The sequence below is a fragment of the Lactuca virosa genome, chromosome 9 (genome assembly GCF_052849685.1).
Source record: "Lactuca virosa cultivar CGN04683 chromosome 9, Lactuca_virosa_CGN04683_v6, whole genome shotgun sequence".
Taxonomy (NCBI): Eukaryota; Viridiplantae; Streptophyta; class Magnoliopsida; order Asterales; family Asteraceae; genus Lactuca; species Lactuca virosa.
Window position 1 is genome coordinate 274,560,355 of NC_136434.1, and position 11,320 is coordinate 274,571,674.

The window sequence follows — 11,320 nt, forward strand, 5'->3', positions numbered from 1 at the left end:
TTATTACGTGTCATATTCATATATGAACGACACTTAAATTATATAAAAAAAAAATTTAAACATACGTTTTATTCATAAGTGAATAACGAATGTACTGTAATAAAAATCTGATAGATTTTTATTCACTTATGAATAACGAGAGCTGAAACTCTAAAAAAAATAAATTTTTTATTTTATCTTAAAATTATATCAATATGTATGTCTATTTATAGAGAATAAAAAATTATGAATTTTGATATATTTAAAATATTTTTTCGATAAAAATGGCTTTCTAAAAATAAAAAAAAAACAAAAAAAAAATATGTTTTTATGTATATTAAGGTAATGATTAGCATAGTTTAAGGAAACATGTTTGGTTGGAAAACACATGTTTATCCGTTATCCATTTCCGACGGTACGCCTAAATGTTTTGCGGCAAAATAAATGTGTGGCTGAGAATGATTCCTCCATTCTCAACCTTTTTTTTTCTCAATTGAACCCTCCTCTCTCTCTCTCTCTCTCTCTCTATATATATATATATATATATATATATATATATATATATATATATATATATATATATATATATATATATATATATATATATATATATATATATATATATATATATATATATATATATATATATATAGGGAAAAGTGAATATACCCTTAAGGGTATATAAGATTGGGTACCCATATAGTTAAAACTATGTCGTTTTACAGGAATTCATACCGGTGGAAATAAAATCTATCGACAAGTACGGGTGCCTTCCTATTCGATCAAACTGAAGCACTCTATCGAACCTATTCCTTCAATCTTAAATCTCCACTGATTAGTCCTTGGCCTTGTTGATTGTACTTCCTGCTACAAGATTTTACTAATCAATTGATTATACGACCAATTAGCCTTATCAAACGTGAATTAGAATCAAGTGTTGACGGTCTCCACCTATTGTTTCTGACCTATCCGATTATTATTGTTTTAATCCCCTCTCCACTGTTTAAATGGCGTTTTCTCTAAATTAGAAAACAATTGTTGTCTCTTTACTTCAGTAGTTGAAATCGATCCAAAATCACAACAAGAACAACTATAAACTCACTAAAGTTAGTTGATTGCATATCATTTTGGCTACAAGTATTCCCAAACCTGCATCGATATTCAAATGGCTAAACAATTTTGATTGTGTATGTTGCTCAGCTATGGTACTTTACTAATTTAAATGGGCTAGTAGGGGAAGAAGATAAGTTGTGCACATAAGGTGCGCATTGAAATGCCTGAGAGTCTCAATATAAGGGAATCCCATAATCAATGGTGTCACAACTCACAAGTAGTATTAATCAACCCGTTTTTCTTATTACTATACAAAGTAATAAAATTTTTGACTTTTTTGTAAAAAAAAAAACAAAAAAACAAACAGATCAGGGAAACACCAAACAAGAGACACCATAAGCTCCAGCTTTATGACACCATGTTGGTTTACCTATAATCAACTCTCCACCGGGTTAGTATTATAAAAAATTTATACTTTATCATTAAGACCTTATTTTTATTAATTTGATTTTTGATTTTTTCCATTTGCCAATGCCACCTAGCAGGTAGTTGGTCATCAGGTTTTGGAATCATTAGACCTGCTAACACCACCCCTTTACATGGTCTTGCATCCATAATTCCACAACTTATATCAAATCCCATGGAAATTTCACTAATCGGTAAAGATCAACAATCAAATTCAAGATCTTCCTCTGATCATAACACATCATCTTTTCTTGATTCCAAATTTGACACTTCTTCTAGTATTGGTACCCTATCTGGCCCTGAGATGTAGGGTAGTCCAACTACTTATTCTGACCACCACGTAATTCTTGGCGGGCATCTCCGGTGGGCCCGTTTAGTCCTAGTCAGCATGGTGCATTCCAAGGACCACCACATCATCATGTAGGCTCTGCGCCACCTGGCATACCTCTTGAAACTCTTCTATGTGAAGACCTACAAACACTTTCTTCTTTGGGTGTTGCTGCTTATGCATAGATATGATTATTATTTCATATCATAATATAAACTTGGCACTTGTTTCTTTTTTAGCCTATTCATGTCTTTTGTCTATTGCTCATCTGAATGGTGAGTGAAATGTGACATTTATCATCTAATTGAGAAATTAATAACCATGTTCTTTATTAGGAATTATCAATTGTATTAGTTTGAAGTTTTAACCAAAGTCTACTTATATATAAATTTGGATGTTGGTGTAGTTCTATTACCTTTATTGCAAATGTGCTTGATCAAAATTTATCCAATAGTGGGTTGGATATGTTTTCTAAATAAACATGTATCTCCATTCCCAAAAAAAAAGGCCTATCATACAACAGAATTGATCATATGGATGCCACCTATTTTTGTTCTAATAAACTTCAGTTGTTCCATATATATACTAGACATTCTTTAATTTTTACTGAAACTTATTAAGATTCAAGGAAAAGATGGATTTGAGAGTTAATCAAAATTGTTGGAGAAAAAAACACGAAGATAGGAGGAAGAAAGGTGATTACTTTGTTCAAGAAAAACAAATTAACAATGAAAAACTCCACAAGTAATTACATACATTACCACTTAAACTTTTGTCTTCATCTTCATTAAACTCATTTTGGATATCACTAACTTCTCAACCTGTATAACTTCCTCAAATTAAGCTTTTTTCAAGAAAAAAAAGTCATCATCACCTTTGCAAACCACGACACATGCATCTTATAAAAGGATATATCACCATGTACTTTTGATGAGAGTAATCTTTTCACCATTATACTCCTTTTACGATTGCTTCATTTAAGCTTAGAAAATTCTCAACCATGCTTTTTGTTCAAAAGACCATAATACCCTTGTTTTGAATTAAGGCAACCATGTACTCCTTTGTCTTTTATTGCAACCTTTTCCTTTTTTTTACCAAAGACCCATGAAATTACTACACATTTTGCAGCAAAATCTTAATGCAATGTTGACATATTTTAAGAAACCATCAGTCCATGAGGTTACCCACAAAGCATGACTAGTGACTTTGTTCCTAAACAAAAAACATTTTGCTTTATAACCTTATTTGACTGCAGTAGTATAACGACACACATCTTTACCCACAATAGTATAATGAAATACATCTTTACTGTTGATGTTTGGCATCATGTCATAATTTGATGCAGTCCGTCTGACCCGAATAGCCCCATGTAGACCTTCATTTTTGGAGAGGACCTTTATAGCCACCAATCAAAACTACATCGAATCCTTCATACATCTTTAATCTCTTATCACAAAAAATTATCCAACTTTTTATTTCCACATCAAGATCAATTTTCATCTTCAAAATCTTCTTCTTTTGAAGTTTCATTCTCATCATCATTTATATCAGCTGATTCATACTATAATCATCTGCATCAGATTTCATTATCAAACCCACACAATCATCATAAACTTTGTTGGGACCAATCTCAAACATCATCATCTTGATTTTATTTTATGTAACAAGATGACAGTAACAGGGGAAATTTAACAAACCCTTTTTATTGATCCCCCACACACACACATCTTTATTTGTATCCAAAATCTTTTCATCTGGATCTAAAAATACACAAACAACATCTACATAAAACTTCATCTTCTTGAACTTTTTTTATTGATTTAAGTGAAATCGGAATTCTTGAATCATATAAAATTAATCTCCATGCTTAATTGGATTTTAGTGAATTATGTGAAATCAGAATTCACTTGAAAAATCTGATTTTATGTGTTCTAATTCGAAATCGTAACCAAGAAGAATACATATGGCTATTTTTTTTTTCAAAAAACGGTGATGATCACAAAAGGAGTCGAATACAAGAGTGCAACCAACGAACTAGGACAGGAAATTAGGCTAGTGATAGATGCTATACACACATTCCATGCGAAATCAGAATTCTTAATCGAACATCCAAACCAAAAACTACAAGCAATTCATATAAGGGTTAATCAATTGGGAGTCAACAAAAATCAACAAACGAAAGTATTTAGGAAGGATACGGTGGTTTATTTTAAGAATTATTCACGTAACAATTTTTCACACGAAATCAGTAAGCAAACGACACCGTTTTGGATATAGGGTACCTAATGTTATATACCCTCTAGGGTATATTCACTTTTCCCATATATATATATATATATATATATATATATATATATATATATATATATATATATATATATATATATATATATATATATATATATATGAACGTTCATTTATTAGCACTTTATTAGCAGTCCAACAAATATGAATAATATGTGGATATAAAGATTGGAAGTAAAAACCAACATCTTTGCATAAACCGACTAAGATATGACATGTCGTTGCATAAATAAATATTTTACTAGAGAAACAAAGTTAAAAGTTTTGAAGTATATATTTCTTGAAAAATATTTATACACATTATCATATTTCCATCTAGAAACATCACGAAACTTTATTCTTTTGAGCATTTTCTCGGTATCCTTGAAGGATATTGCTCATAAAAATCAAAAGCCTAACTTTGGCTGTAAAATGATCTCATCATCATCATGCTCCTTGTTATAAATTTACGAATTACATGATCGATCTCCCGCCATATGAAAATGATCTCATCGTCATCATGCTTCTTGTTCTTGAATCTCTTATATGGTTTGAACTCTGCATCTCGTTACTTGAATTACTCGAATTACTCGAATTCAATTCCATATGTACAATTTCTGCAGTTGAATCCATAGAAAACGCTCTTCTTAGTATACTCATAGTCTCAATTTCTATTTTAGAATCTTGAATTTCCTTGTTTCCATCTTCAACCTCAACCCTATTCCCTGTTTCTCTCATGTTTTCACGAATCCCAATCTCTTCGACACCGATTGAACCCAATTCACCATTGTTTTCACCATTTTCCATCTGGGTATTTTGATTCAAACCAAACCCATGAATATGATTTCCATTTTGATCATTTGATTGCGAATTAGTACTTGAGTTGTTGGCCAAGACAGCCGCTCGACAAAGAGGACAGTTTGTGTGCGATCTTAACCAGGTATCAATACAAGGTATATGAAACGCATGGTTACATTTCGGCAACAACCTTAAAGATTCATCATCTTCAAACTCACTCAAACAAACAGAGCAATCCGTGACGTCAATCAAACTCTCACCTTTTTTAAACTTCACCACCGCAATCGATCTTATCACCGCCGGTTGGAGGCCGATGGTGTTGATGTACCAGATGGGGTGATCAATTTCCGGCTGATGATCTTCGTTCATAAAGTCCCGTGATTCTTGGTTGATTTGAGTGGCAAAGGGTTGACGAAATCGAATACAATATCTTTTCATGATAAGGTAGTAGCTGATAAACAGAACTGCACTGGCAATCACGGCGACTATGACGACCACATAAGGTGAGATATGGGTGGTGGAGCTGTCGTCAGTGGTGGTTGATGATGGTGGTAATTGTGGTGGCTGTGGTGGCCAGTAGATTGTTACGTAGTCGCAGTCGTATGGGCAGGTTAGACCACAGGCGGAACAGTCTATAGTTTGGTTGGAATCTGGTTCCGATAACAGTTTCCGGTGATAAATTGCCATTGTAGAGGCGTTGAAGGTATTGCCTAATGCATTTATTTTTCTTTGTGAATGGATTTTAGGTGGGTAATTGGTGAGGAAGGCACGTCAATTTGGAATATTTTTGGTGAAGTGTTAATGTCATTTGACTATTCGCTTGGATATCCGATTGCACCAGATAGAATGTTTATTTTGTTAGTTGAATATTGAAATTAATAAGAGAAAGTTTATTATATAAACGATATATTGTGATACTAGGTTGTTTATAAATTATTAAAATCAATATGATAATGGCTTTTGAACATTTGATTATTTTGTTTTAATTAATTATTATTGTTTTCAAAATATTTCAGGTGAACAAAAAATATATTGGACATGTAATTGTTATGTTTAATCTTTACTTGTTAAACATGTGTTTTTGAATTATTGGAAATTGAAAAACATCTTTTTGGAGTGTTGACTTTTCAAGTGTAACACAATCACATGATTCTATACAAATTGAAGTTCAATTTCTTTCAACTCCCATATTTGTTTTGTAATCCATGAATACCGTTAGAATTCACAAAGCAACTCAAGGATTTCAACATCTTTTGTCTAAATGGAATTAATTTCATGTAACTTAATCGCTGCTTAAATTTACAAAAATAGACATTATCCGTGCAATGGTTTAACATATATAATAATTAAAATTTTTAAATTACAAATACACAAGATCATCATGATTGAGTAGGATTGTAAAATTCTAAGATCCTATCTATGAAAACTTTATCGGATTGCAATAGAATCGTTTTGTATGTAAGTTCATAAAAATGATGGTAGGATCAGGATAGTAAGACCAAGACCCGGTCTACTTACCCAGAAGTCAATCGTGAATAGCTCATTTATTGTATTATTTTGTGAACCGTAAATGACCAACAATAATATAATTTATTTTTCTTCTTTTATGTTTTACCTCATCGTTGGTAGAATTTGAGATTTAGTTTCAGATTGTTATTAATTTCTTATTTTAATAGTTCAAGCTTAATAATAGAGGTGAATTTTCTTTCTTTTCTTTTACTACTCAAGCCCATTTCCGTGAGAGTTTGATAAATTTCGGTTTTTATTGTCGTTACAAATATGGCTCCCATACGGTGCGACTATTTGTAAATCTACTAGACACGGGATACAAATCACAAGTTACAATGTGAAAATTTAAGATGTTCATGGGCAGCGTAAATGCAAAGAAGTTGCTTACAATGGGCCTCCAAATGACGCAGATGAATTGGCCAAATTTTAAGAAAATTTGTTTATGTTGATAGATAATGCAAACGTACATCCACAATGGAAACCATTAGAAAATATGAATGTATGTTGGATTATGGTGAAACTCAATCTAATAACCATAATACAAGGGACCAGAAAATTGAGAAGGATAATCCGGTTTTTATTTTTCAGATTTTAAATAAACTAAAACTACTCTATGGGGATTACATCATTCATTACCATTGTTTTAACTCTAAATAACCGTCAAACAATTTTAGTTTTCCAAAATAAAGAAGATATGAAGATAGCATTGGAAATGAAATATGTTCAAGAGAGATATCATATTAGAATCACGAAATAAGCGAAAAACAAGCTTGAAGTACTTTTCCATGCTAAAGATTGTTAATGGTGTATCACGGGTATACTGTATGAGAATCAATGATTTTTAAGGTTTGTATGTTAGTGGAAGAGAACACTTGCACAAAAACATGGTCATATCCCAATCAGCACTAAACTAAAAAAAGTGTACGTACAGGTCACTTAATAAAATATACATTGGTTGGTATTGCAAACATGTTATATGGAAAGTGGGCTATCTGAACTCTCATAACCAGTTTAATAGTGAGATTTCCTTCTTGAAATCATGGAGGGAATTGCTATGCTCTATAACTAATGAGTAGGTCCCCTGATTAGGATTGTTCAGAATATATATATATATATATATATATATATATATATATATATATATATATATATATATATATATATATATTTTCAGCTTCATTTGAGACTATGTTAATTTTGTGAGACCGTGAGACGCAATCTAAAAATAATTTTAAAATGCAAAATAAAAGGAAAAATATGAAAAATCTTTTTTTAATTATTATTTTCGTCATTTTATTTACCTAAACAAAATAAAATAAAATTTCCGGTTTTTTTTTTTTTGAAAAATTCGTGAAATATTCTAATAAAATTTAACACTGTAAATGAGTGAATGAGCCTAGCCTTCATAACGAAGGATAGTTCTCTACTAGTATGGGAAGTAATGGCGGTTCAATTTTGGTTGGGAGATGCGAAAGATCTGGTGGATTTAACGGTTCAAGATTTTTACGAGACCCGAGGCAAAAAGTGATTATTACTTTTATACGTGGCAGTTTTTTCAGTGAGGGTTAAGTAACTCATATTCCACATGGAGTTATCTGATTGGGCAATGATTTGAATTCAAACTTCATGTCAGTTACTTAAGGAAACTGTTCATTTCAATTTCAAGTTTATGCTCTCAGAATTCTCTCAAGAACCCTAATTTCTAATCGCAAAATTTTCTCTCCAAAATGATCTCAATGGCTGTTGAGCAACACGTTGTTGATCAATTTAACACTAATGAGGAAAAGGTTTCACAACCGATGATGAAGATTCAACACACTAATTTGTGGCTTAATCCGTTGCTTAATGCTTATCCTGAAGAACTCTGGATGATTGTATAGGTTTTGAAAAATTATGTTCTTCATTATGCTTTATCATCCACTCTTGCAATTCTAATGCAATGGCTCTCTTTGGCGGCTTCTACTGCTGTGTATAACAAAACGATGAAGATTGTTATGTTTCAGTTAATGTCCAATAAAACAAAGAAGTTAACCGAGATGTAATTTGCCCAAATCTTGAAGTTACCATCTACAAGTACATTTTATGATGTTACTGTTGAACAAGCCATTCACATGTTCAATAAGATGGGTCATCAACCCACTTTATCAGTTATCCGTCAATTCAAGAAGTCCATTTTCCCATGTATTTGGAGTTTATTGTTTGACATTATTCTTCGATTCTTAACAGGACAAAGTTCAGGGTTAGACAAGGCGAAACTTGAAGTTTATTTGAATATGGTTGGGATATATTATGGACTTGATGTTGATTATGCATCATTATTATGGGAATAATTTGGGACTTCTATTTCACACTCCAAAGTAGCATCAGGTGTTTTGAGTGCTAGGTTTTGGGGGTTGATTCTAAGGGAATTATATATTCAGGAAAATATATTATTTCCTAATGATGTTGATACAATAGAGTTTCCATGAATGTCGGTTCCAAAGGTCCTGGTGAATGATGTTACAATATTTCGATATGTTGTAAGGATTTTTGATTCGATGCTCAAATTAATTAATCATACGTATTAGTTACTAATTCAATACCAAGCTTTAATGGTTACTACTGATGGGTTTTGAGCATTACAACATTCCTATGGTGTACATGCAAACCCTAAAGCTTTGGATCTAGTTTGTCTAATGAACATGAAATAATCATCCAAAGCCATAAACCCTAGATCTAGCATGTAATAATCAATATAAACATAAGAATAGGGTTTAGATTTTACCTTGATTGTTATGTAGCAATAACAATCTATTCCTTGTTGTAATTGGCTTCTGAAAAGCTTAGAGTCACAAATGTCACTCCTCTAATGGCTCACAAATACCAAGAACAAGAGGATGAAGAAGGAGAAGAAGAGAGGCACTCAAAAACATCTAGAAACCCTAAGGAATAAGATCCCCACGTTTTTGGTGCCCTAGGGGTGCTTAAATAGTGAGGCTATTAGGGTTATCTAACAAGGAAACCCTAATTTGACTGCTTAGGCCCTAAGCAACCCATGGACTCCTCCTTTAGAGGCCTTGGACGATTTCTAATGGGTTTCCCCATAGATTTCATGCACTCCTTTAATATGGAGTCCATTAGCCCAATATTCAACTATCACACAATTGACAGTTCTAGTCCCCTTTATTTAATTAATGTCTTTTAGCCACAAAATTAATTCTGATTAATTCTTGACTAATATTAATTAAACAATATAATTTCTCCTTTAATATATTATTCATATAATATATTAATAAATCATAATTAATCCTTTCTCTCCATAATTCATCCTATCAAGTTGCTTTGGTGAAGGCAACCCAAAAGGACCATGCACCATCGGGTCAAGTACATACCAAAATAGTTATGGACTTAGACACTAATCCAATAGTCTCCCACTTGGATAAGTCTAATAACTATTCTGCGTATGACTTCAGATCCTGATCCGCAATCGTAGCTTTCAAAAGCCGCTGTCAACTCTGATCTTATCAGATACGCGTCCTTTAGATAAGGGATCATATATTCCTCCATTCTAGATATCGTATAGACGTGAGACATGGATTGAAATCATTCTCTCAGTCTATGTGTCGTTTCCCGATTTCTGATTTATGACAACTGACTAATTGAACAAATCAAATTAGTCCTGGCCCGGCCGAGCACTTTCCTTTGTCATCACTAAATCATCGAGGGGCCCACAGATATCACTTTTATCCCACTTTGGGTAAAAGGAACGGATAAACTTCGATTCAATGCTCGCTTGTACTCACTCACCGAATCACACACAACAATACGTTTTATAACACCAAGTTACTGGTGCGTTTACATATTATCAATGTGTAACCGACTCGCAAGATACAACTCACACATCTCGGTTTCAAGAATATAAGATATTATCGTCTCACCAATCACTCGTGATAAAATCCATGAAGCGATCCAAGTGAGCATGGGTTTAATCCAATGCTCAAATCATATTCGTAAGCACCCATGAACGTTGTAGCAAACTTTTGTTATGTCTAATACACTTTAGACAATCTACACACCAATTCATGACAATCTTCTTTCATACTTACTCCCAAACTATGAGCGACTGTGGAACGTTCAAATAATTCGATTATTCTCAAATAACTCAATTATTTAGGAAGTCAAAACATGCAAATTGAAACACAAGAATAATACTAATCTTATATGGCCCCAAACTTTTGAGTATAAATAAAACACTTTTATTTAATCACCATATTGATTACTCATTATTTGTTGTTTCGGGTAATCAACTTCTTACTTGAATTATAACGGCAATTGTTCTATGCTCTTAGCATGCACACTATGTTTACTTATGGTCCTTACTCTGTGAAATAGTATAATTTAATAACATTTTCAATCACCCTCATTTTTACAATTCCCAATCCTTACCATAAGTGTAATAATACCAAATTCTTGCCACTTATAGAATATGTTAGATTCTAACACTTTATGCAACAGTCCTTTCGTAATGTCACGACACAAAAGTCACCAAGACTCGGCCAATGAAATTACAAAATGCTCTAATGGATATTGTTACAAGACAATTCCATAGATGTGAAGTCTCACATTCAAAGTACATTCCTTTGAACATCTTTCTTGCATAAAAGTTTTCTAATCTATACATAGATCCTTAACGTCCAACTCCCAATAAGGAAACATTTCCATATTTGCCATATGACAACTCATTATTAATAGAATCAAATCTAATAATAATAATGTCAATATGGTCCTTCCATTACTATACTTCCAATTGTTCACAAGCGACCAATCCTTGGCGAACTTTAGATTATCCTTGACAGTTGTTTAACTAATTCAGTCAAATCCGATTCTAGTCCTCTTTCCCTTTTAATGCCCTAGGCATACGGAAAA

General features: G+C 32.4%; 1 protein-coding gene across 1 annotated transcript; it reads right to left on the reverse strand.

The window, feature by feature from the left end:
* Positions 1 to 4,381: 4,381 nt before the first annotated feature.
* LOC145141268 (RING-H2 finger protein ATL54-like) lies at positions 4,382 to 5,747 on the reverse strand. The gene has a single exon (XM_079074570.1). It carries the CDS (start codon positions 5,591 to 5,593, stop codon positions 4,583 to 4,585), a length of 1,011 nt encoding a protein of 336 aa, XP_078930696.1. The 5' UTR covers positions 5,594 to 5,747; the 3' UTR covers positions 4,382 to 4,582.
* Positions 5,748 to 11,320: the final 5,573 nt, after the last annotated feature.

Excerpts from the sequence above, each read along its gene's own strand:
- LOC145141268 (XM_079074570.1), bottom strand. The coding sequence starts at position 5,593 with ATGGCAATTTATCACCGGAAACTGTTATCGGAACCAGATTCCAACCAA.